The sequence below is a fragment of the Leopardus geoffroyi genome, chromosome A3 (assembly GCF_018350155.1).
Source record: "Leopardus geoffroyi isolate Oge1 chromosome A3, O.geoffroyi_Oge1_pat1.0, whole genome shotgun sequence".
NCBI lineage: Eukaryota > Metazoa > Chordata > Mammalia > Carnivora > Felidae > Leopardus > Leopardus geoffroyi.
In genome coordinates, this window is record NC_059336.1 from 62328403 (window position 1) to 62355656 (window position 27254).

General features: G+C 47.1%; 1 protein-coding gene across 6 annotated transcripts in view; it reads left to right on the plus strand.

The window, feature by feature from the left end:
- FAM178B (family with sequence similarity 178 member B) overlaps positions 1-27254 on the plus strand; it is a 115775-nt gene that overhangs the window by 16326 nt on the left and 72195 nt on the right. For all 6 annotated transcript variants that reach the window (XM_045445808.1, XM_045445810.1, XM_045445811.1 and 3 more), the window contains exons 2-7: positions 7940-8009; positions 8211-8650; positions 10150-10211; positions 12087-12194; positions 17244-17396; positions 24561-24666. In XM_045445808.1, the coding sequence (XP_045301764.1) occupies positions 7940-8009; positions 8211-8650; positions 10150-10211; positions 12087-12194; positions 17244-17396; positions 24561-24666 (939 nt within the window). The remainder of the gene's footprint in view (positions 1-7939; positions 8010-8210; positions 8651-10149; positions 10212-12086; positions 12195-17243; positions 17397-24560; positions 24667-27254) is intronic.

Genomic DNA, 27254 nt, shown 5'->3' on the forward strand with positions numbered 1-27254 from the left:
AATCGTCCATACAATAGGAGATCTTTGTGTCTGGCTTCTTTCACTAAGCGTAATGATTATGAGGTTTATCCATTGTTATAGCATATAACAGTGCTTCATTCCTTTTTGTGACTCAATAATCCATTGTATGGCTGTCCTATATTTTGTTTATCCACTCAGTAGTTGATGGACATTTGTACTGTTTCCACCTTTTGCCTGTGTGAGTCGTGCCACTGTGAACATTCATGTGCAAGGATTTGTCTCAGTACCTGTTGTCATTTCTACCTTGAGTAGAATTACTGGGTCAAATGGTAATTCTATGTCTAACTTACTGGGTAACTACTAGACTCTTTTCCACAAGGGCTGCGCCATTTTACATTCACACATGCAGTGGATGAGGGTTCCAGCTTCTCCAGTCCTCCTCATCAACACTAGTTATTGATTGAATGGTTGGTTGGTTGGCTGCCATCCTACTGGGTGTGAAGTGGTGTCTCATTATGTTTTTGATTTGCTTTTCCCTAATAAAGTGGTTAATGACATTGAGCATCTTTTCATGTGCTTTTTGGCCATTTGTATAGATTCTTCTGAAAATGCCTATTCAGATCTTTTGCTTACTTTTTAACTGGACTTTTTGTCTTTTTATTGTTGTAAGAGTTCTTCATATGTTCTGGATACTAAACCCTTATCAGACTTATATGATTTGCAAATATTTTGTCCCACTCTGTAGGTTGTCTTTTCATTTTCTTAGTAGTAGCCTTTGAAGGGAAAATTTTTAACTTCTGATGAAATCCGATATATCTTGTTGTTGTTGTTGTTGCTGCTGCTGCTGCTGCCTGTGTTGTTGGTATCATATCTAGGAAACCATGTTGGCCAACCTGGAGTCATAAAGATTTACCCCTGCCTTTTCTTCTCAGAGTTGTATAGTTTTAATACTTATATTTAGATTTTCCATTTATTTTGAGTTAATTGTTGTGTGGTATCTGGTGAGACAAGGGTCTGGTGTCATTCCTTTGCATATGGATGTCCAGTTGTTTTAGCACCATTTGTTGAAGAGTCTAAAATCTTTAAAAGATCGTGCATCTTTGTTGAAAATCAATTGATCATAGATGTATATATTTATTTCTGGAGTCTCAGTTCTAGTCCATTGATATATATGTCTACCCTTTTGCTGGTACCACACTGTTTTGATTACTGTGACTTTTGAGGTTTTTTGTTTATTTCAAGTTTTTATTTAAATTCCAGTTAGTTAACATATAGTGTAATATTAGTTTCAGGAGTAGAATTTAGTGATTCATCACTTATGTACAACACCCACTGCTCATCCCAGCAAGTGCCCTCCATAGTACCAATCACCCATGCAGCCCAACCCCGACCCACCTCCTCTCCAGCAACCCTCAGTTTGTTCTCTACAGTTAAGAGTCTCTTTTATGGTTTGCCTGTCTCTCCCACCACCCTTTGCAGTAAGTTTAGAAATCAGAAAATTTGAGTCTTCCAACTTTGTTTTTGTTTTTCAAAATTTCTTCAAGGTCCCATGTGTTTTTATATGCATTTTAGAATTGCTTTTTCCATTTCTGCCCCAAAAGGCCTTTGGGATTTTGATAGGGATGCATTGATTCTGTAGACCACTTCAAGGAGTTTACGATCTTAAATGATATTAAGCCTTCCAGTCCACAAATGCAAGATGTCTTTCTATTAAGGTACGTCTTCTTTAGTTTTTTTCAACAATGTTCTGTCATTTTCAGAGTTTAAATTTTCCTAAATTTATTCCTAAGTATAATATTTGTCCATTTCACCTAGGTACCTAATTTGTGCAATTGTTCATAGTATTCTCCCTTTTAATCATTTTTATTTCTGAGGTTGATAGTAATGTCTTTCATTTCTGATTTTAGTAATATGAGTTTCTCTCTTTTTTTTTTTTTTTTTTTTTTGGTCAGTCTGGTTTGGTTTGTCAATTTTGTTGGTCTTTCCAAAGAACCAGCTTTTGGCTTTGTTGATTATCTCTATTGTTGTTTTTTTTTTCTGTTCTCTACTTTTGCTTCCCCACCAATCTTCATTGTTTCCTGCCTTCTGCAAGCCTTGAGTTTAGTTTGCTTTTCTTTTTCTAGTTCCTTACAGTATAAAGTTAGGTTACTGATTTAACAACTTCTTTTTTTTAAATAATGTTTATTTATTTTTGAGAGAGAAAAAGACAGAGCATGAGTGGGTAAGAGCCAGAGAGAGAGGGAGACACAGAATCCAAAGCAGGTTCTAGGTTCTGAGCTCTGAACTGTCAGCACAGACCCCAACCTAGGGCTTGAACTCATGAACCGTGAGATCATGACCTGAGCCAAAGTCGGGTGCTCAACCAACTGAGCCACCCAGGCGTCCCTTAACAATCTTCTTTTTTAATGCAGGTGTTTACAGCTATACATTTTCCTGGGAGCAGTGCTTTCACTGCATCCCATACATTTTGGTATATTGTGTTTGTTTTCACTTACCTCTAAGTAGTTTTTAATTTCTCATATGATTTCTTCTTGGATCCATTGGTTATTTAAGTGTTGTTTTATTTCTACATATTTGTGAAATTCCCACTTTTGTTTTTTACGTCTAGTTTCTATTGTGATCAGGAAAGATGCTTTATAGGATTTCAGTCTTTTTAAATTTATTGGGACTTGTTTTGTGGCCTAACATGATCAATGCTGAAGAAAATTCCATGTGTACTTGCAAAGAATGTGTATTCTGCTATTGCAGAGTGAAGAGTTCTGTAGATGTCTGTTATTTCTATTTGGTTCATGGTGTTGTTCAGGTCCTATATTTTCTTTTGATCTTCTATCTAGTTACATTATTGAAAAGAGGATATTGAATCCTTCAGCTATCATTTTGTAACTATTTCTCCCTTCAGCTTTGCCAATTTGCTTCCATATTTTGGAGCTCTGTTTTTAGTTGCATGTATGTTTATAATTGTTATGTCTGTTCTTTCTTTTTTTTTTTTTTTTTCAACGTTTATTTGTTTTTGGGACAGAGAGAGACAGAGCATGAACGGGGGAGGGGCAGAGAGAGAGGGAGACACAGAATCAGAAACAGGCTCCAGGCTCTGAGCCATCAGCCCAGAGCCCAACGTGGGGCTCGAACTCACGGACCGCGAGATCGTGACCTGGCTAAAGTCGGACGCTTAACCGACTGCGCCACCCAGGCTCCCCATGTCTTTTCTTTTTAATGTTTATTTATTTTTGAGAGAGCACATGAGAGTCAGGTGGGCAGAGAGAGGTGGGGGACAGAAGATCCAAAGTCGGCTCTGCACTGACAGCAGCAAGCCCGACATGGGGCTCAAACTCCCAAACTGTGAGATCATGACCTGAGTCATGGATGCTTAACTGACTGAGCTGCCCAGGCACCCCTAATTGTTATGTCTTCTTGATGAATGACCCTTACATCAATATATAAAGGCTTTCTTTGTCTCAGTAATTTTTGACTTAAAGTCTATTTTGTCTGGTTAATACCAGACAAATACTAATGTATAGCTACTTCAGCTGTCTTTGGGTCTCTATTTGCATGGGGTATCTCTTCCTTTCACCTTCAACCTATGTGATTATAGTGAGTCTTTAGCAGATAGCATATAGTTGGATGTTTTTTAAATTTATTTTGGTAATATCTGCCTTTTGATTTGAGAGCTCACTCCATTTACAATTAAGCTAGTTATTGATATGAAAGGATTTCTGCCATTATGCTATTTTGTTTCCTGTGTACCTTACATCTTTTTTGTTCCTCAGTTCCTCCATTACTGCCTTCTTTTATGTTTAATTGGCTGTTTTGTAGTGTACCATTTTGGCTCTTTGCTCATTTCTGTTTCCAATTATTTTATTAGTGGCTACCTTGGAAAGTATAATTTATATCTTAAATTTGTAACAAACTAGTTTGAATTAATACCAGTTTAGCTTCAGGGGCGCCTGGGTGGCCTAGTCGGTTAAGCGTCCAACTCTTGATCTTGGCTCAGATCATGATCTCACAGTTTGTGAGTTCAAGCCTTACATCAGGCTCTGTGCTGACAGCACAGCGCCTGCTGGGATTCTGTCTCTCCCTCTCTCTGCCCCTTCCCCACTTACTCTCTCTCTCTCTCTCAAAATAAATAAATAAACTTTAAAAATATTACCAATTTAGCTTCAATATATACAAAAACTCTGCTCCTATACAATTCCATCCCTCCCCTTTATGTTTTTATTGTAACAATTTACATCTTTGAACCATTGTGTGTTGATTAACATAGATGTGTAATTGTGGTTTTATGCATTTGTGTTTTAAATCAATACGGAAAGGAGAAGAATTATAAACCAAAAATAAAGTAATACTTGCATTTTTACTTACCTATAAATATCACATAGTTCACAGTCTAGTTCAGATTAATACCAACTTAATTTCAATAAGATACAAAACTTTACAACTATATAGCTCTATTCCCACCCCCTCCTTTGTGCTGTTATTGTCATGTAAATTATATCTTTAGACATTGTTTTCCCATAAAGACAGATTTGTAATTATTGCTTTATGCAGTTGTATTTTAAATTTTTTTTTTTCAACGTTTATTTATTTTTGGGACAGAGAGAGACAGAGCATGAACGGGGGAGGGGCAGAGAGAGAGGGAGACACAGAATCAGAAACAGGCTCCAGGCTCTGAGCCATCAGCCCAGAGCCTGATGCGGGGCTCGAACTCACAGACCGCGAGATCGTGACCTGGCTGAAGTCGGACGCTTAACCGACTGCGCCACCCAGGCGCCCCTATGCAGTTGTATTTTAAATAAGATAGGAGAAAAAGAGTTACAAATAAAAACTACATTTATACTGTCTTTTATGTATACCCATGTTCTTATCTTTATCACTGTTCTTTTTTTTTCATGTGGATTCAAGTTACTCTCTAATATCCTTCCTTTCACTTTACCCCAATGGATATACTTTAGTATTTCTGATAGAACAAATTTGTTAGAAAGAAATTTTCTCAGTTTTTATTTATCTGGGAATATCTTCATTTCTCCTTTTTTGAAGGATAGTTTTGTGGAAGACAGCATTCTTGGTCCATAGTCTTTTCTATCTTTACTTTGGATATTTCATCTCACTGTCTGCTGATCTCCATGGTTTTTGATAAGAAATCACCTGTTAATCTTATTGAGACTCCCTTGTAGGTGATGAAGCATTGTCTCTTCCTGCTTTTTAGATTCTCTTCCCGGTGTTTAAAAGTTTCATTATGAAGTATCTAGGTGTAGATCTCTTTGAATTTATCCTACTTGGAATTTGTTGAGCTTCTTGGAAGTGCAATATTCTTTCTGTCCCCCTCTACCCCACCCCACCCCACCCCTGCCATCCCTGTCTCTACTCCTTGGACTCCTATTATGCATCTATTGATATAATTAATGGTGTCCCACTGGTCTCTGAGGCCCTGTTCATCTTATTCTTTTTTTCATTTTGTTCCTCAGAACTGATTATCTCAATTGACCCAAATAAAAGTTCACTGATTCTTCTGCTAGCTCACATCTGGTGTTGAAGCCTTCTACTTAGTTTTTCATTTCAATTTTTATAGTTTTCGACTCCAGAACATCTGTCTACTTCCTTTTTATAATTTCTTTACCTTTATTCATATTCTCTATTTGGTGAGACCTTATTCTCCCCTGGTTTCTTTAGTTCTTTGTCATCGTTTCCTTCAGTTCTTCGAGCATATTTGGCAGTTGATTTAAAGTTTTTGTCTAATAAGTCCAGTGCCTGGGCTTTCTTAGAGACAGTTTCTTTCCTTTCTTTTTTCTGTCTTTGAATGGGCCATACTTTGTTATTTCTTTGTATTCCTTGTAATTTTTGTTGAAAATTATCCACTTTGACTATTAAAATGCAGTAACTGTGTAAATAGGATTACCCCCCACCTGAATTTGCTGTTGCTGGTTGCTGTGAGTTGTAGTTGTTTGTTTAGTGATTTTTCTAAGCTATTTTTGTAAAGACATTATTATTTTGTTGTGTGTAGTCACTAAAGTCCCAGTTCCTTTAACTTGGTGGTTAACTGGTAAGTTGTTAGAAAGTCCCTTAAATGCTGCCGCCGCCACCACCACAATAAAACTCTTCTGGTCTTTAGAGATTGGTTCTGTGTTGGAGTACTCCTTCAAAGCTTAGGCAGACCTTATGCAACTCTGCCTAAGCCTTCACTTTCTGCTTATGTGGAGCCTAATGATCAGCCAGAGGTAAAAACTTATGGTCTTCTCAGGTCTTTCCTAAGCACGCATTAACCCTGGGCAATCATGTGGCCTTTTGGACTCTCAGGTTTACGTGGGAGCTTTTTAAAACTTTTACTCCAACGTGTATCTCCTTCCTCAGCCTCTTCCTTTTCAGACTTTGCAGACTGCCTGCTGCTTGCCCTACCTGTTATCCCTTGCCCCAGGTGGTTGTGGTGGTCCCCTTGTTTTTAAATACTTTCAACAAGTACTGCCCCGGAGGCCACTCCAGCCCTGAGAAAGTTCCTAGTGGGATAAAACAAAGGTAAGACCCAGAGTTGATGAGTTGATCCCCCGAGGGAGCCGGGAGCCGCCAGGAGACAGGTCAAAACACACCACCACAATTCTTTGAGAATAAAGTTTATCTTGCCCCCGTGGCACCAGCAAGCCACACCGGGAACCCAGCCTCCACAACTGCCTCTTAGCTGGGGGTGGGGGATGATAGGCGGGTAAATTCAAAAGCCCGAACATAATTTTACTGAAATTTAGCAGCTTCTTTCTTCATTAAGCCTTCATTCCCTGGTTGTTATCGGTTTCTTGTTAGATTCCAGAGTTCTGTAAGTATTGGTTCTGACAGATTTTGTCCGCTTAATTATTGCTTTCGTGGAGGAACAAGTTTCTGGGGTTCCCTTCTCCCAGGTGTGAACATTTTTGTAGTTATTTTTTTTAATGTTTATTAATTTTGAAAGAGAGAGAGACAGAGCGGGGGAGGGACAAAGGGAGAGAGGGAGAGAGAGAATCTAAGCAGGCTCTCCGCTGTCAGCACAGAGCCCCATGCAGAGCTCCATCTCATGAATGGTGAGATCATGACCTGAGCCGAAATCAAGAATCAGACGCTTAACCAACTGAGCCACCCAGGCGCATCTTGCAGTTATTTTTATGTTGATCAATTGCTCTCTAAAAAGAATAAATCATTTTACAGTATTAACAGCAATATATTTCTTCATAGCCTTGTCAACATTTGTTATTATGAATTTTTAATTTTTTATGATTTCATTGTCATTGAAGAATACTTCAGAGTCACATTGATTTGAGTGTCTTCCACTGTTGTTGAGTTTGAATCCTTGTTGAGTTAGTGTTTGTGTTTTTTGTAAATGGTTGTTTCGTTTGGTCATTAGCTCATTCAGATATTCGCCTTTCATCTGCATTTCAGTTGATCTGATCCTGAGTCTGATATGATGAGAGGTGTCTGTGTGTGTGAGGCATGGCCCATCTTAGCTGAGGACGGGCAGCTCCTAACACTGGAGGGGGCTTGTTGTACCACCTCTGGGTATCTTTAACTCATTCATTCAACAGAAACGCACCAAGCCCTACTGTGTGCCAGGTCTGTGCTGGTTCTGGGAAAATGGCGGGGACTAAATAGCCCTGCTCTGTCCCTTGGGAGCAAACAACCTTTATGGGGGTGACACCAAACAAGCAAGATGTGCAGAGTGTCTTCTCAGTACACAACTTTCCTGTGGACCTATGCTAGTTTTGATTTTATGCAGGTTTTAAAAAAATGTTGATGTCCTTACACTTGCCTATCACATCCTTGAAATGAGAGGTCACATGGACCCCCTTTCACCTCAGCAACTTGATCTTCATGGTGCACAAGCTTGGTCCTTGGGGTAGAACTGGAGGGGGATTTCCCTCCTGGGCACCAGTGGGCCCTGCCCTCCTCTCTAGGGAATCTAGGCCTTCAGAGCATTTAGCTTTCTTCTGGAGGCTCACCTCACCTGACAAGCCATTCTTTCTAGGACAGAACGTCCAGCAGTTTGCAGATGGCCAGGCCCCAGAAGACTCTGCTAGCCCTTCCTCAGAAAGAAGGTAGGCACTCTTACCTGTACAGGTAGAGCCATTCTGAGGCTTAGGGCCACAAGGAAGTGGACAACCCATGGTTGAGGTGTTCCCCTTGCATCCTGCCCACAGCAATCTTGAGTTGTCCCCTCTCCTCACCCAGCATGGCACGGTGGCTGGGATGGTGGTGGGCAGGTGGTGGAATACCATAATATTCTGTCCCCTCCACAGGGGTCCAGGCAGCCGCTGTGGCACCCACCCTGTTGCCTAACCTGAAGAGCAGCTGCTTCGACCATGCTCTGCACCAGGGGCTCCTCCACCCCACCCGGCGGCGCTGCAGTCCCACCTCAGCTCCAACTCCCAAATTGTCAAAGAAGCGCAAAGTGCATGCTGCCGGGGACATGTTCCCCACTGATTGGAGCCCACCACCCATAGAGTTCCTGAACCTGAGGGTACCACAGGCCAGCAGGGGGGCCCCAGCACAGAGGTGGGTAGGCCCAAGGGGCCCTCAGGGCCTGAGGACATGGGCTCCCCAGCTGCCTGAGGAGTTAGGCCAGGAGCCCCAGGACTTGGACCCCCAGGGAAGCCTGACCTCACTGGAGGAGCTGTTCTGGAACATGGCAGGCCCAAGCCAGAAGGCTACAGCTCCAGTGGTAGACACCCACACCTTGGTAAGCCAATAGCCACCCCTTGGCCTCCTCTCCTTGCCACCTCTCCTCAGTCACCTCCAGACCACCCCCTTTTTGGCCATTCTCCCTTGGCCATATCCCAACTGCCCTTTGTTGGCCACCTCCCCCTAACCACCCCTCCTCAACTGCATACCCCCAACCTCTCCTCATCTATGAACCCTTGTGGCTAGGATGCATCTCTCCCCTTATATCTGCTGCTAGTCCCTGCTAACAGATGCCTTGGGGTGGTGCCAAATTGGATCCCACTTCTGTGTGGGAGCCTTCATGGCTTTTGAGGCTAAGGTTGGGGTTATCCACCTGGGGAAAAGAGGGACCTCGGTGCCTGGGTCTAGGCTAGGCCAGGCACAAAGACTTGGGCTAACTCTAGTCAGTGGATTGACATGCCTAAATGGAAACTTTAGTGATGAGCTTTAAGCTAGGGAGAATATATAGCTGTTTATAGGTAGACTGTGGGGACACGGATCCAGGAAGTTTATTCTGAGAATAGGACTTAGTTATTGTAATAGCCCAAGATTGTCGGTAATCTAAATGCCCACCACTAGGGAATTAATATATTATGTTCTAGTCCTACATTAGAAAGGTTTGTGGGGTTTTTTTTAATTTTTTTTTTTAATGTTCATTTATTTTTTTGAGACAGAGACAGAGCATGAACGGGGGAGGGTCAGAGAGAGAGGGAGACACAGAATCTGAAACAGGCTCCAGGCTCCGAGCTGTCGGCACAGAGCCCAACGCAGGGCTCAAACTCACAGACTGTGAGATCATGACCTGAGCCTAAGTCGGACGCTCAACCGACTGAGCCACCCAGGGGCCCTGAAAGGTTTTTTTTTTTTTAACTTATCTCTTTGGTATTGATATGGAATGACCCTCAAGACATACTATTAATTAGGCAAACCATAAGAGACTCTTAAATACAGAGAACAAATTGAGGGTTGATGGAGGGGAGGTGGATGGAGGGATGGGCCAAATGGGTGATGGGCATTAAGGAGGGCAGTTGGTGGGATGAGCACTGGGTGTTATATGTAAGTGATGAATCACTGGGTTCTACTTGTGAAACCAGTGCTACACTGTATGTTAACTTGAATTTAAATAATTTAAAAAATGAAAGACATCCTACTCATTGAACAGAGCAAAGTATAAAATAGGGTTCATAGTTTGCTGCCATTTGTGTTACGGGTGGTGGCAGAAGGGAGTCTATAATGTACTACTGTTTGCTTGTCTGTGGATAAAATGTCTCTGAAAGCACACCAAGGAGTAAACACCTGTGGTCACCTGTGGGGAGGGACCTGGCTGGCTGGGGATGCAGGTGAGGCAAGACATCTTACTATATGCCTTTATACCTCTTGATTTTTTAATCGTTTGAATGGGTTGCCTATTCAGAAAAATAAAATAAATAAAGGGCTTAATTTAGATTAACTTTTATTCTTTTTCCCCTTCTATCTGTCTTTCTGTTTGTCTCCCATTCTCACCTCGTGTTTCTCTAGTTCACCTCTGGAACCTCAGAGAGCTATGCCAATAGCTTAGATTACTTACTACAGGAGAAGCGGTAAGCGTGGAAAAGGGTCCATCTTGGGATGTTCATTCTATGGGGTTGGCAGCAATTTGGGGGCGGGTGGTTGTCCTCTAAGACTCCTAGCAATCTCGCCTCAGGATCAAGCAGCCTGCTGCACTCCTACACGGCGTGTCTCCTGGAGCGTCCTGTGTGCTCTGATCAATAGTGAGCACGTGGTATGGCAGCCGAGTCGCAGGGGGGCATCTTGAAGGCAGAGAGCCCCAGACCTCTGCCACATCCAGAGCCCTTGTTCAGGGTTACTGTGGGTGGGATGCAAGGAGAATCCCTTGCTCTCTTCTGCCCAATTCATGCCCGTCTGGCAGCCTCTCAGCTCCCACTCAAGTGTTCCATGGGCGAGAAGGGGAAAAGGCAGGCAGCTTTGACGGAGATGTATAGCCTAACTATTGCCACGATGGTGATGCAGGCAAGTAAAGCTCATCGAGGCACCTGGCACTGGGAGGTTCTCACTCGGCTAGGTCCTGTGCCAGGTGCCAGATAGGTGGAAGCGATTGTACAGGAGCCTCTCACCTGGAGATCAAACTGAATGATTCCACTATCTCCCATGCTAGAAAGTTGCTGTGGAGGGGCCTGGAATACTGACACCTGATTTAACCTGGGGGTCAGAAGAGGCTCCCCACAGGTATCCTTATCTCTGAACTTTGGAGGATAAGAAGATTTGGGGGGCAGCATGGGTGACCACACATGTGAAGGTGGGTACGGCAGATAATTCTGGTGGCTGACTAGAACTGGAATTCTCAGCGCTGCAGAGTAGGGGTTGGTGGTCCACATGGCAGGAGGTACAGCCAAGATGTGAACCAAGGCTGGGTCACGAGAAGCCTCATGAACACAAGGTTGAGTTGGGAGAATTTTAAGGAGATAGTGATGTGATTCCTGCTGTGTTTCAGAGATCGCTCAGGCTACATTATGGAGAATGGATGGGAAGGGTGAGAGAGGAAGGAGGGTGAACAGTGATTGGGTGGGGTCTTGGGAGGAAGGTGGTAGGGCTGTGATGAATCTGCTGACCTGGGTGGCTGGGGCTCTGGGACCTGTGTGGAAGGGAATTCAGACACAGACGTGTGGCTTCAGAGGATCCTGGGCACATTCAGCTGGAAATCATCCAGTTGTGGCTGGCTAGGAGGATCTGAACTCCAGACAGCAGCCTGGGCTAGAGATGAAATCTTTAGGAACTGAGGACCTTTGGGGAAAGCCAGGGCGAGCACCTGGAGGGGGAGGACAAGGGCTGGGGAGGCTCCCTGGTTGTTGTGGAAGCAAGGATCCAGAAGGCCAAAGGTTGCACTTGTATCTGCTTGGGAGTTTAGTGTGGTTAGGGCAGGAGGGAGGTGAGGGAGTCAGGTATCTAGCAAGATAATGGTAGTCATGCAGGCTGTGGTGGGAACAGACCTCTGGGGCTAGAGGCCACAGGGTAGGGAAAGGAAGGGAATGAGCAGGACCTGGAGAACTGCCCCTGGGGCTGGAGAGGCAGGCCATGTGTCAGGGGCTCTGGGAGCCATGAACCTGGGACCTCTCCGGGTCAGTGTGGCCCGACCCCAGGAGGAGGAGAAGGAGCTAGGCACAGGCCTCGATGTGTTAAAAAGTGGGCAAATCCAAAACAAGGCACACAAACAAAGGCATGTTTGAAGCTGTGTGGTGAAAACTTTCCTTGAGGCCTGTCTGCTCTTATCTGCTTATTCACAGAGAGCGCAATGGATGCAACGTGATGCCTCTCCCCTGCCCCGTCCAAATCTAACATTGAAGGCCTTTATGCAGGAGTCCAGGGCCGTGGCCCCCATTCCTAGGCCTAACCCAGTATCAGGGTTGGATGACTGGGGACAGCGCTGACCTCTGTTGTCGGCTCTCATCTCTCTGCAGGCAACAGGCCCTGGAGCAGGAGCGAGAGAAGCTGCTTCTGCATGATTGTCCTGACCTCTACTCCCAGGATCTGGCTGAAGATGAGGCGCCTCTCACACCTGAGCACAGGTGGGGGGTAGTGGGCACAGGAAGGGGCAAGGGCCCATTCACTCTGGGGGGGGGGGGCGGGGGCAGTCCCTGCATCCACCTCTCAAAGCACAGGATTGTCAACTGGCTCTCGGTTTTAGACAGTTTACCAGCAATTTGTGTACATTTATGAGTTATCAAGCTGCCTCCTTTTCTTAAACCTACATTTAAAAAAAACCCAAAAAACCCCTATATTCATTCATTGGTTACAGAAATATTTGATTACCTACTGTGTGTCAGCGTCCAGTGGGGGCCTTTGAGGACATGGAGTTATAAAAACACAGCCTGCTCTGCCCCAGTTATCTGCTCAGATTTATAAAACTAGATCTCTTGGGAAAATAACTGCACAAAACTACAGTCTAAGAGAAAACTGTCTTTCAAGGGGAGAATATGGCCATATGACATTTTTCATCTTCCCCTGTCTGGAGAAAAGAAGATGGCTTTTGTCAGTGCTGTCATGTGGGCGGGGGTCTGCTGGCCATGATTTAACTGGGCCATTGGCTGGGGGTGGGCTGGTGTTACCTGAACCAGTGTGTCTCAGAGATGCTGAGGGACCACAGTTGAATCCATCTTCAGGGTACCCTGTTAGCCACCCGTCTATCCACCTGTCCAGCCAGCCAGCCAGCCAGAAAGCATCTATTAATGCCAATTTTGTGCCAGGCTCTTCTACAGACCCTTGGGATTCAGCAAAAACAAAACCAGACAGAAATCTCTGCCCTCCTGAGTGAAGATAGGTGACGAGTGCTCAGGAGAAAGGAGAAAGAGAGGTGGTATAAGGAGTGTGGAAGGCCTGAGGTTGTGCTTAAGGGTCAGGGAAGGCCTCGGTGAGCAGCTGGCTGGCTTCTGGCAGAGCCCTAAGAAGGAGGGGCAAAGCAGCTCTGGGGACCCTGCAGGGGGAACTTACCTGCAGCCTTGGGGGGGAGGGCAGGGGAGAGGAGGTCAGGGAGAATAAGGGTGGGCTTGACATCTGAGCTTTCCCCTGTGTGAGCCGGCTGCCACTGCTCCAAGCAGGATCCTCTGCCTCTGTGTCAAGAATAGACTGGAGAACATGGGGGTGGGGTGTGGCAAGGGCAGAAGAAGAAGGACAGGCAAATGAACCATGGCAGTAATCTTGAGAAGTGAGGGTGGCTGGGAGTGAGGGTGGGGGGGTTAAGGAGTAGGCAAATTCTGGATATATTCTTAGGGTGGAACTGAGAGGATTTGTTGGTGAACTGGATGGGGAGGGTATGGGAGAAAGAGGGGAGCTGAAAGGGACCCCTAGGATTGGGCCTGACCAACTGAAAGTTTGGAGTTGTCTAACTTGGGGAAGACTAAGTGACGAAGGCTGGGGTGGGGCAGTTGTGGGATCAGGAGTTTGTTTGGGGGATCCCAGAGGTGAGACCAGGGAGACAGCTTGAATACCTTCATCTGGAGAGGCAAGCTTGGGAGGCACCATGTGTAGGTGATGTTTAAAGCCACAAATTGGATGAGATCACCTGGGGAGCGAGTGTATAGAGAGAAGAACAGGGGCCCAAGGGCACAATGTAGAGGTCATGGTGACCTTGACAAAAGCAGCTCTGGTGGGTTGCTGGGGACGAACCTAACTGGAATAGTCCCACAGGAGAACAAGAGGAGAGGTGGGAAGAGAAAAATGCACAGTAGCTGAAGGGGGAAGTGAAGTCAGAATAGATCTTTCTGTATGTCTTTCTTTTACTTGGTTCCTCCTTCCTTCCATCCCTCCCTCCCTCCTTTCATCCTTTCTTGCTTTCTTCCTTCCCCCCCTTGCATCTCTCCTTCTCTCATTTCTTCCTCCCCCCCCCCCCCCACCTTGCTCCCTCCCTCCTTTCCTCAGGAACCCAGTTTCCGGGAGGGGCTGGGGTGGAGTCTGCAGGGGATGAGGTCACCTCATGTGACCATGTGGCTGCAGGCAGTTGGTCACCATGCCCTGGAGCATCTGCCTGTTCAGGCTTTGCTTTTTCTGTCAGCCTGAGTTATGTTAGTAAGCATTGGTCTAAGCAATGATAGGTCAAGTTTTCATGCATACTCTAAGTTCGCATTCTGCCTCCACTTACTAAGGGAATGTTGAGTGATAACATACAGACTCCTTTGGGGCCTCCATTTTAGGATCTCCAAATGGTTTACATTGCTTTTGTTGCCCAGACATGGTTATGAGCAGTACCTTGTCTGGCTGTGTGCTTTTTTTTTTTCTCAAGTTTTTCTGATAGTCATCTCTGGGCTAGAGCAGGGATCAGCAAATTCTGTGTTCATAAATAGTAAATATTTTAGGCTTTGAGGGCCATGCACTCTCTGTTGCAACCACTCAACTCTGCTGTTGTAACAGGGAAGCTCCCATAGACAATGCATAAATGAATAAACATGCCTGTGTTGCAATAAAACCTTGTTTGCAGAAATGGGCAGGAGTTGGCCACAGATTGTAGTTTGATGACCCATGGCCTTGATTGGGAGGACCCCTGCCTCCTAACTTTTACTTTCCACTGTGAAAATCTGTGAGTGTTCAGATTTGAATAGCCATCCCAGATAGTTAGAGAGCTACTCACATGCTGCCTAGAGACCCAGAGAAAGGATGTCATGCAAGTCACATGGTGAACCCAAAAGGGCAGATGTGGTGGAGTGTGGAGACTGAATGGAGCCACTGGGTTTGGGCTAAGGCCTCTTTGGACAAGAGTGCCTTGGTGGCAACATAAGTGATAAACACAATTGTCTAAGTTGGGACTCATGGATTTGTTCCCAGATGTCCTACTCAATGGATAGATAGCCTTGGAATGAAACGTTTTGAACCTCTTTAAAAATCTCTATAGCAAGAATTAACTCTTCTTGCTCTTCACCTTTCTAGTGAAGGATTCTGGAAGTCGTGGCTTGGATGTTTTGAAATTCCCCACAGAAGGGAGTTATCTGGGGAACTGGCTTAAGCCAGGTGTTCCAGGCTTTGAAATCGCTGATGATTTTCTGGGCACATGACATTTTCAAGTAGTACTTTGAGAAAGCCTTTTTGACAACAGCTACTTTGAGGTGGTTGTTTTGATGTGGGATCATTTTTGATGGGACAGTTCAACATTCTGCTTCAAAGAAAATTACTCACTGATACACAAAGCCAGCAGCCTCTTCCGTCCGTGAATGGGGCCAAGGAGAGATGTGGGTCTGGAAGGGGTGAGGCTGGGGCTGGGGGCCAGCCACCATCTGTTAGAACAGTTGTCTGTGACCAGGAGTCACATGACTGCCACAGATGCCCGTTGTAGAAGAGACCCCCACAAGCTTCCAGAGCCAGAACATCCCCTCATGCTCTAAGGATTGGCTTGCATCTTGAATAGATGCCATCCTACATTCTCTATTTCTTAAAGTTAAAAGACCTTATGTGTGCTGGGGCAGGGGAGGGGGGAATATTTAAACTACAACATCATCCTTTATCCTTTCTTTGGGGCTGCACAGGAAATCTCCAATTAGACATGGAAGACTCATCTCAGAACTCTTAATGCACATACATTATATTTAATATCACAAAAGTCCCTTTGTATGATCGTTTGGGGGATAGGGCTAAGACCCTTTTACAGATGAGCCTAATTCCTAAAGGCTTTTAATAATTTGTACTTTTTTTAAAATACAAAAACAACCTAAGCTGTAAATACTCATAATGGCAAAGAAATTAACAAAACAGAAGATCATTTTACCATTTGTGTGATGGTTTGCAGAGGCTGCTTGCAAAAGGCTACAGGACAGAATCTCCCTGGTATTTTCATGTCATTTCCACGCGTTGTGTCACTTCATCCTCAGGATGAGCCTATGACGTGCGTCAGCACCTTTCTTGGGTCACTTGGCCAGAAAGTGAGACAGATTTCAACTGGGGAGCGGTGGGCTGCCAGCTACACTGCTCCACTTCCAGTGCCAGCTGCTCGTGTCCCAGACCCTGACGGGAGCCCCAAGTGCTGTCCCCCCTCCAAGTTCACTCTCAGGGCTCAGGCCATCCTCCAGTAAGAGGAGGGGATGCAGTGCTTGTAGCTTGTTTGATTTGGCTGCTATTATTGTTGTTAAATGTGTGTTGTGCATCTGTTATATCTCTACAAAAATCAAGCAGAACACAGTTGTATGAAGTAAACAGGAAATGTCTCCTCTTATCCCTCCCCCCAATCCTGTTCCCTAGGGATGACTCCAGCTCATACTTGGGTGTATCAGATGCATGTGGGTTGTTGAATGTGTCTAAGAATGTGTGTGTGCATATGTCTGCGTGTATACCTATGCACACACACGTACACACTTCCTATCTGAAACTTGCTGTTTTCACCCACTATTCCCTCTTAAATGGGTCGTTAAATCTTGACAATTTTTCCCTCTCCCTATAGAGTTAGAATGTGTCCCCTCTTCTTTCTGTTCCTTCCCTGTCCCTGGGACTCAGCTCTGATCTACTAATCAGACTCACAAGGCAGGGCAGGGCCTAGAACTCTGCATTTTAGCAGACCTCCCTGGGGAGTCCTCCTGATCACAAGAGCCTGAGGACTGGTACCCCAGAAGAAGAGTCCAGGCTCCTTCACTGTGCAGATGCCCTCCCTGACCCTGGCTGCACCCAGAGCTTCTCTCCTCTGCTCCTGGCAGCACCGTGCAGGCAGCTCTGTGGCTGGCCCACTTGCTGAAGGCTATTGTGGTGATTTTGTTTACCTTTCTGTTAGGCGTGCAGTGGCAGCCCACGACTGACTCATCCTTCAGCACCTGGCACCTACACATCGTGGCACTCAGTGAAAGTTTGAGCTGAACAAAGCCAATGGGTGGGGCTGGGTTTGGGACCAGGACTTCTGGCTCCTGGACTAATGTCCCAAGCAAGGGATTGGGGTGCATGACAGAGAGTGGGATGGCAGAGTTCCTTGGTCTGTATCTCATAGGCTCCTTCTTTATCAGCAGGTGGCGCTGTCTCCCCCCCCAGTCTTGTCTCCACCAGGCCCTGGCTGCAGGGAAGGGGCACCTACAGGCCTTCCCGGCCTCCCTCTGTGCTGCAGACCAGGTGTGCCTCCTGACCCTTGGCTCTCTGGCTCCTTGCTTTGGCAGGATGCTGGTGGAGAGGTTCTCCATGTCACTACAGGTCATCCCACCAGTACATCCCGGTGAAACCGTGTTTCTACCCAGGCGTCATCCCCTGTATTGCATCCTGGACTGTTCACACCTGAAGCCACGTAGCCACCTGGAAGGGCTCTTCCTCAGGTAAATGTCGGCATGGCATGGCCAGGCCTTCTCCCTCATGGAGCCCAGTGTTTAGGACTGCCCCAAATGAGGAAATTCAAAGCCGTGTTTTAGCCGATTTGGATACGTCTGTTTTCAGAGATATAGATGAAACGGTCACACATGTCTACTTATAACATTTAATTTACTGATTTAGATGCACATACTTTGAAAAGGACTATATTATAGCAAATACTAGGTAAGTTGTGTATTTCCCTATTCATATTGCTTTTTCCTCTCCCACACCCCGGTTTCATGGAACAACTTTAGTCAGACTCACCATACCTGCCTTTGGGGTTGTCTCCATCAACACTGGAGCCACTTTCTGGGCCATCCAGCAGTTTTCCAGAGCACATCATCGTCATTTCCATCTGCTCATTGGAGACACCACCCTTCAGTCAGTGTGCAATGCTAACGGTGAAAAGTTTGTCCCCGGCCATAAGTGCACACTGTGTTAACATTGGACAGCTGCCCCGTTGCTCTCCTCTGTGGAAGGAAATTCACGTTCATTCTCACATAGCCACTGCCTGTGTTGCTTTTTAAGGGAATTTTGAAACTTTACCACAGTAACACTCAACACTTGCAGTTGTGAATCCATATATCTAAGAATAAGAGAGAAAGCCCGTAGGACTCAGTGCAGTGGCTGTCCACTCGTGCTCATGAGGCCAGTGCCCTGCTGGGCCTTGGTGGCCAAGGGGATGGAGAGGAGTCCACGGAACCCACACCAGCCAGCAGGGAGCACAGAACTTGAGCTTTCCCTGTGATTTCTTGAAAGTAGGAGTTTTGTTGTCTTTTCCAGCTATTTAGGGCTCCTATGTCTATTTCATTAATTCTAAACCCATCTAATTTCATAATGTAAAGGTAACAGCATTTTGATGTCTTTCCTTTAAAACTTTCTATCTCAGGAAGTTTCAAGCTTTACATACTTTATGTAGAGAGAACAGTATAATAATTCTCCATATACTCATCACTCAACTTCCAACAGTCAACTCAAAGCCAATCTTGTTCCGTCTCAACCAGTGCCCACTAACATTGTCCCCTCAGGATTTTTTTAGAGAGAGAGAGCATGAAAGCATGAGTGAGCAGGGGAGGAGGAGAGGGAGAGGGAGAGAGAGAATCCCAGGCAGGCCCCATGTTCAACGTAGAGCCCAATTCAGGGTTTCGTCCTAAGACTCTGGGATTGTGACCCGAATCAAGAGTTGCATGTTTAACAACCGAGCCAGCCAGGTGCACCATCTCCTCAGGGTTATTTTTAAGCAAATTCCAGGCACATATACTTTAATCTGTAAGTATTTCAGTTTGTGTCAAAAGGTAAGACTCTACCTTTTTTTTTTTTTAGGACTACCTTTAGATATAACTTAAATGCCATTATTACACCTAAAAAATACATATTCTTCATACCGTTAATATTAGTCAGTGTTCAGATTTCCTCAGTTGTCTTCAAAATGTGTATTATATGGTATTCAAACAAGGCCAAATGTCTCAATTAGTCATAACGTGAATGGTGAAATAATATTGTATGGCATTGATGCCCCAACATATTTAACCGTTTTCCTCATTTTTCTCAACATATATGTTACTTCCAACCTTTCTGTAAGCAGTGTGGTAGAAAACATCTTTATACACAAATAACTGTGTGAAATGTGGCCCCGGATGTGCCATGAGGCGACTGGGCCTGAGTGTCTGTCTGCATATTGGTAAAGGTTGACATTGCCGTGATGAAAAGGTGTCTAATAAAGGCGATGATGAAAAGGGAAAACAAGAAACAACAAGGGGTTGTGGGAAAAGAAGAAGAGTAGTGGCACAGGAGAAAGGGGAGGGGCGGAGAATGGGAGAATGGCGGGGAAAGCACAGGAGAGAGGGGAGGAGAGAGGAAGGCGTCTCACAGAGCTGCCTCAGCCGGCTGTGGTCTGTGTGGACAGCATGTTTCCTGTCCCAGACTGGACTGCCAGCAGGAAGTGTTTTGACAGACGAGATGGCCCATGCAGCAGTGACACGGGAGCCCGGCAGCCCTGCCAAATGGGGCCAGGTGGCCGGCCAGCCTCCCTGGAGTGAGGAATTCAGACCCTCCTCCCCCAAGTATGCTAATGAAGCTCAGTTGAGATGGCTTTGCCAGCCACTGGAGCCGAGGGCCTTTCTGGAGGAATGCCCTCCGCCTTACACATGGTCAGGTCAGGTGGCCCCTGCTACGCAGTGGGTAAGGGCCACTTCCTGAAGGTCACCATTTAGCCTTGGGGCCATCTTTTATTTCCTACTTGTTCCAAGGACTTCAAGCCCAGACACAAGAGAGGGAAATAGTGGTTCAGTAATTACCCCCACTGTGCTCAGCCAGAAACACAAAAATGGAGGAAGAATAAAAGGTTACTTGATCTCTCAAGAGACAATATGGTTCGATTTTTTGCCATACAAAAAGCTAGCACTTTGTGAGATTACAGGTAACTTTTATTTTCCTTATATTCTTCTGCATTTTATGAACTTTCTAAATGAACATGTTTTGTTTTTAACAGGAGAGGTTTTAGGGCAAAAAGTGAATGCGACTTTTTTTTTTTTTTTAATTTTTTTTTTTTCAACGTTTATTTATTTTGGGACAGAGAGAGACAGAGCATGAACGGGGGAGGGGCAGAGAGAGAGGGAGACACAGAATCGGAAATAGGCTCCAGGCTCTGAGCCATCAGCCCAGAGCCCAACGCGGGGCTCGAACTCACGGACCGCGAGATCGTGACCTGGCTGAAGTCGGACGCTTAACCGACTGCGCCACCCAGGCGCCCCGAATGCGACTTTTAAAAGCCACTTCTTGAAATAGATCCACGTCTCCTTACCCTTCTGCGGAGAGGGACATCATCTTCCTCCCCACTGTATGAAGTGGGGAATCTTGGCACAGATTGCCAGGCAAGTGCAGGCAGCCTCAGTGTGTGGGCTCCAGGCCTTTCTCCCGGGCTGCATCTACACAGGTTTATGCACAAGAGCCCATCTCCTGGAGCCCACAGCCCCAGGATTGGAGCTGGCCTGGACGATTTTCTCTCGTCATCACCCAGCTGGATGTATGACCTCGGAGGTCAGTTCCTTGGAACCAAAGTCACATGCCTTTATGGCAGAAGTTGGTACCAGGGGCTGAACCTTTCCCTCCCTTGACAGCAGTTCAAAAAGAAATCTGATCACCCCCCAAGGGGAGAAGCATTGGGACCTATACCCACATGCAGCTCAGAGGCCAGGGCAAACTCGGTGGGAAGGGTGGAGATTGCCTGCTGAATTGTTCGTGGCCTTACCTGGGCCCACACAGAGTGCGCAGGAGTGTCAGAAGTGTCCTCAGAGTGTGTCTGCCATTGTTCCTGTGAGGTGTTCACAGTGTATACTCAGGGAGCCCTTCTTCGGTGAACACTTCTGCAGACAGGAGGAGGAGGCCGGGTCTGAGCCCAGTAGATGTAAATGGGCTTGTGCAGTGGATCTCCCTGAGGCCTCTTGTTTTGCCAGGACCTCTTCCACTTCCTGGTGATGCCAGCAAGCTTGGTCCAAGGACCTGGGGGGTGGAGGAAGGGGTGGGTCGCAGAACCAGCCAAGACGGTCCTTGGCTTCACGCAGGGTGGAAATCAAACATGAGCCAGCAGAAGGTGAAAGTAGAGTTTATTGAAGAGAGAGAGAGAGAGGGGGTCGGAGCATCTGGAAGACTGGAAAAGGAAAAGAGCAGGAGTCTCGCCTTTGTTCGGGGTCTGGGGTTTTTACTGAGGACAGTGGTCTGATGTATGTGTCCTCTCAAACATCCAGGAACCAGTTAGAACAAAGATGAGGGCCCAGGTGTTATTCCTTGGAGCCAAAGGGCCTTGGTTTCCAGATGTCTAGCTCCGGAGGTCTGAAATACGCATATGATAGCTTCCTCAGTTCTCACCTGGTCCTTCCTTAGGTGTTATTTGTTCTAGAGAATCATTAACTCCTGGTCCCTTAAGGGGAGGCCGTAAGCTATTTGCATTACAAGGCCTGTGTAAAGTGAGGTGGGGGTGTAGGTCCTAGCAAGGATAGAAACAGGATAAGAAGCAAAGGAGAAAAACACCTTTCTTCCTCATGGGGTCCCTTTGGTTTCCCTGTCTCACCGGCATGCCAGGGTTGTAGCCTGGGTGAAATGAATCCAGCAGTTACGGAGTATGGATGGGGCTGAGCTGCCTCACTGGCTTCGGCTGCCCCCAAAAGTAAAGAGCCAGCGGAAGCAGCCGGCTGGGTGGTTGCTGGGATCCCTGGAGTTCTGCCTTTGGAGGGTGCTCACTCATCTTTAAACAAAGGAAAGAAGGAAAAAGAGGAAGAGCAAGGATGAAGGCTCTGACCATTATTCCTTTCTGTTCTCCTGAGGCATTTGACTTAAACTTGCATTTGAGGAACTTGGCAAAGACACAGAAACTGATGCTGTGTAAATAACTACACTTGGTACTTATCCCTCTGCCATCACTTGGGATTCCCAGCGCATTTAGATCCTTTGCCCTCTGGGACTGCTGCCCAAAAAATGGATGAAGATATAGAGGCTAGAGGAATGTGTACTCAGGCGTTATCGGGAACACACAGTCCAAGTAGAAGGTCACAACTCTGCCCAGGAGCCCAGCGTGCTGACCCAAGCTGGTCCTTTGTTTTGTGTGATTCCCCTTTTCGGCTAATCCCCTCCCCTCAATTTCCACCACCACCAAACTCCTCCCCACCCCCCCCCCCCTTACTTCCTTCTGTTCCTGTGCCTTGCCACAGGTGGCTGGACAGTATTCTGGCTGTGGCTACTTCTTATCCCAGGTGGGAACCTGTCACAGGGATCCTCAGACTTGACAGCTGGGGCTTCTCGCCCAGCCAGGCCTGCTTGGCATGTGCTGCCCAGGAGGCTCTGTCCCTCCCCTTCTCACTCCCAGGTCCTCTGACAGTCTCAGGATAACTTCCAATTTAGGATTGGCTTTGTAGCAGGCAAAGGCACCCAGTTGGACCCAGGGTCAGCGTTCTTGGCTTGCGGACATGAAGTGGGTATTTTCACAAATTTAAAATTGATTCTGTAACCTTTCTGTAACCTGCATGAGCTTTGGGCACATACACGTAGTTTCCCCACCCTTTTCCTCCAGGCTCCCCCTCCTGCCGCAGATCACAGATCGGGGCAGTGTCTGCACAATCAGCCTTATCCCTGCCATTGAAGGGAGAGGGCTCATGGTTTCACCGAGGTGAAGCAGTACTGCCCTCACCGAGCGTGCACACACTAGGCTTGTGATCCAGCTTACACAGGAGATTCCTTGCCTCTCACATAGCTCTAAGCACAGAATTCCTTGAAAGCCATTCCTTTCAAGGCACAGCTGGATCATGCCCTTTCTGCCTATCTCTTGCTCCTTGTCTTATAGGCTAAACCTAACTGGGCAACAGCGAACTCAAAGGCAGCCTGATCTTTTCTCTGGCAGATACTGGGCTGCTGGGAGGCTGGCAGAGCCGAAAAAGGAGACATTGTAACCAGAGGGTATCTCTCCCTCAGAGCAGCAGTTGGAAATGTGATGATCTGAGCCAACAGGGGCTTGTACAATCAATTCCCCTACGGAGAAACTGGTGGGGTGCCCCCTGAGCAGAATGCCAGAGCCAGAGTCTCCTTAGAGTTCCGGAGTACCAGCCTCCTTGCCACATGGCTCCTGGCCAGGACGTGTCAATCTGTGAGGTCTTCCAGGCATTGTTCACTTGGTTATTGTCTGTGTTCGGGGTGCTGTGCTTGAACCATGCGTGCATTGCGGGGTCAGCCCATGAAAGTGTCTGTGTGACCAAGCACGTGAATTAGAGCGGAGTGTGCCAGCAGCCCTGGGGTGCACACGTGTTTGTATGTACAAATAAAGGTCTATTTTAGAGTGGTCAGCTTCACAGACATAGGAACAAAGCCACTTTCTCCCCTGAACTTAAATATTTTGGAAAAAAATATATACAATTTGTAAATTGCCTGGACATACTCAAAGAGACAGCAACTTGGCTCAGACAAGAATCTTTCTTTTGGAGCATTCTGTTCCTGGCAGATTAAAATATGTCCTTTTTAAAAAGGAGAAGAAGGTTGGGCTTACCGATGAAATTTCTATCTAGAGTCATCTGAAATTGACTGAAATAGAGTTATCTGAAATGTTCTTTGCATGGATCTGACCATTAGAAAGGAGAACAGACATCAAGTTACTTTTTCATTTCCTGGAATCCATATTCATCGCCTTTGAGACATCATCTAGAACAAGAGAGCAAAGGAGCATTCACAAAATGCAGAGGGTCAGAGAACCCTACCCCAAACCCAGCCTCCCTGGGGGTACCCAGGAAGGGTGGTGAAACCCAGCCAGCCCCTCCGAAGTGACTCTGAAAGCACCATCCACCAGAGGCCCTACGGCCACGTGAAATAGTTCAAGTCGTTTTATAGGGACCTGGGATCCTGTTTGTCTGGATGGTCTACCAGGGCCACAGAGTATTCAAAGCTAGGCTCCTCTCCATGCTGGCAGTTTGATTTTTGAGAGCTTCCTGTAGCCGCACAGGGTCCCGTATGCCTGAGTGCCATCCCCACCCACCCCCCCCACCTTGACTCTGCTCCTCACTCACATGGTTCCTGGAGAATCTTCTGTGACACCCTTGTTTGTTATTTCCTTCCCAGAATGTCTCCATCTTGGGCCTCTTTCTTTATTTTCCCATCTTCTCAGGTGTCCTTTGTTTCGGAAAAACACAAGACAGGTCAGAAACGCTCTGTGTAACTGGATCTCAGACGCTGGTCCCACGTGGGCCCCGAGGGTAATTCTGTCTGCCCGTTGCAGCCCAGGCCCTTGGCTAAGAGGTGACTCCTCATCTCGACACAGAGCCTCTTTGCAACCTTGGTAAATACCTCAGTTTTCCCCTCCATCAAATGGAAAGGACAAAATGTACCATCCATTCATATATTTAAAACACTGAGAGATGTTCATGGAGAGCAAATGATTCTGGTGATGGTGTGGGTTGTTTTTCCTTCTGACAGCTCCTGGCATCAAGGGCTCCAAGCGTTTTTGTCCATAGCAGTTACTGATGTGATTTTGGCATCTGGTAAAGCTGAAATATGGAAATCCCCCGCAGCTTTCGTGAGACAGGCATGTTGAGGGAGGCTGCCAGGCCGGCTGCATGGAGGCCTCCCCTAACTTCACTCCTCTGTCTCCGCAGCTGCCCACTGGCCCAGCAGCTCTCCTTCCTGCGCAGTGGCCTCCTGAGCAACCTCTACCTACACACCCCCGACTGCCCTGTGCCCCTGCTCCAGTGGCTCTTCCAGGTGAGGAGCACAGACCTGCCACTAGGTGGCGGGAGCATGCTGGCTGAACAGCCCAGTCAGGGATGCATGGGGGGAGGAGGGGGAGTGGGCACTTCCCTCTTCTGGCCTTGGGTGCTGCTTGGTCTGTCCCAGTCTGCCAAAAAGAGGGAGGAGAGCTATGATGACAGTCATCACAGAGTTCAGGGACCAGCTCATGGTCTCACTCCCTTCCCCCTAGAGTGTGGGCCTCACTGGGTGTTGCCTGAGCCACCAGAAGGCCTCTCCCTGACTACTTGCTCCCCTGCAGGTGCTTCCATTGTGTCCAGGCTCCTCTGTATTCCCAAGTCACAGGTCCCTGGTCCCACAAGTAGCCTTGCAGTGTCTGTGGAGGTGTGAGGGCCATCATGAATTTACAGCTAGGTGTGCCCCAGTGTTTGAACATTTGGCTCTCTCTGTGGAGTTTAGGGTTTCTGGAGAAGTCTAGAGCAGCTGCTCTGTCTTCTCCTTTCTTCCCTTCTTGCTACTGGAACATTTTGCCTTGGGGGTACATGCGTTCTGCCCTGGGCTTGAAACCTTTGCCCTGAGAAAGACAGAACCCAGCAGGGATAGCCCTGGAACCAGCTGCTGTCATCTGAATGCAAGGCATGAGGGTGCCGGCCTTGGCACCCACCCAGGACCATCCCTGCCTGGGGATGGGCAGGTCACAAGTTCCAGCTGGTCCCGTTCCTGCCAGTTGGGGCCTGGACCCCAGCTGTAAATTAGAGCCACCATGCTGGGTGGATTGTTCTAGGAACTCCTCTGCCTGGGCAGACTGGCTGCCTTCCAGAAAAGGCCCTCCTGCTCTCTCCTCTTCCCTCTGGGATCCTTTCCACCTCCCTCTCTGCCCCAGAGGAAAAAGACACCCTCAGCTCCTGGGGCCCCAGTGTGTGGCTGATGCCCTTGCCCCTCCCCCAGGCCCAGTGGGGACTGGAGGGCCAATAACAGGGAACAGTGCGGCCATTATTCTCTGCCTCCTGTCAGTGCAGTTTCTCTTTGCTCCTTGCACAGTATATGACAGAATGCACAATCAGGCAATTGGGAGACACAAAGAACCCATCTGAGACGTCGCCCACAGAGGGTCCTTGTGTGACCCTGACACGGCATGGGGTGACTTCCCTATCAGTCAGCCTGCGAGCAGTGGGCGAGCCCTGCCCTATCTCTTCTCCCACCTGGTCACCTCAGCAGGGGGCCATAGAACAGAGGACCCAGCCCTGAGGCCAGACAGGCACTAGCTGTGAGTTCCAACTCTGCCACTACTCCCCTGTGACCTTGGGCGGGTTATTTAGTGTCAGCTCTATGCCTCAGTTTCTTACTCTGTAAACTGGGACCAACTGTCCCATGTGAAGATTAAATGAGGAATTCCTGTGACCTGCCTTGTCCTTATGGTCACAGCACAACTCTGCCCAAGGCCTGGACGTCATCCGGAAGGGATGATGTTAGCTCAGAGGTTCTTGTTCTCCATCTTCAGGAGGAGAAACAAAAGCTCTCCCTCTCCCAACGGCTTTAAGCCAGATAAATGAAAGGGGTGCACTTGGCCCTGGGAGCCTTCTGGTGGAGACTCTGCCCAACATCTTTGTCTCTGGAGAGGGAAGGAGGAGCAGGGCAGCTGACGTCTGCCAAGCACAGTGACCATGTGGCCACTCATGTGGCCACACTATGGGCCTTATCATGATGGACTCTGATATTTCACTTTGGAGGTTTCGGTTTTCTTTCCACTTGGAACGTATTTTCTTCTAGTAACAAGTAGCATTTATATATTCATTCATTCCCAGGCATGGCTCGAGTACCTGCTACAGAGTATAGGGATAGAAGGATCTTGGAAATGGTGTCCCAAGTAAATTCTCAGAATGTGGCTATGGTTGGTGCTCAGCGTACTTTAGAACTTCACATTGTTAGTGGGGAGTATGGTTGCAAGAAGGCAGAAATCCATGGGGGCTCCCTGGAGCTGCTAGTGGGATTCTCCTAAGGTGCAGGGGTGGTTCATGGGATCCAGGGGTGGGGCCTCAAGAAAAGCTAGAATCAGGATGGGGAAGGCTTAGGATCCTAGGACAGGCCTTAGTTTCTCTCTATTCCCCAGGCTCCATGGCCAAGTCAATTCCCAGGAAGGAGAGTCTTATTGGCCCAATAAGGGTTAAGTGACAACTCCCCCCCACCCCCCAAGTCCAATCAAAAGCAGCTAGGTGAGTAGGGTCACAGGGCTGCTGGGGCCCTTGTGTATACCTGGGGTTGATCTGAGACCTAGGGGATGGGTGAGCTAGGCAGATTTCTCCAACCTTGCTCATTCAACGGTTTTCTTTGGGAAGGACATACTGAGTTCCCATGGAGACTAGGTCCTGCCGCTTGCCACCCTCCCTCCTCCCAGTGGAGTGTGCAGTGGAGCTGGGTGAATGGGCTTTGGCCTTAGTGTTCATGAATTACTAAGCTGGTCAAGCAGGTGGCATATGCTCTCAATGAATGCATATTCTTGTTGGGAAATGATAACTATGACAAAGTTACAAGAAGCTATGAGAGGAAGAGGGAGGCAGAGTTCTGGTAGTGTAGGTCAGATCCCTGGGAAGACAACTCTGAGA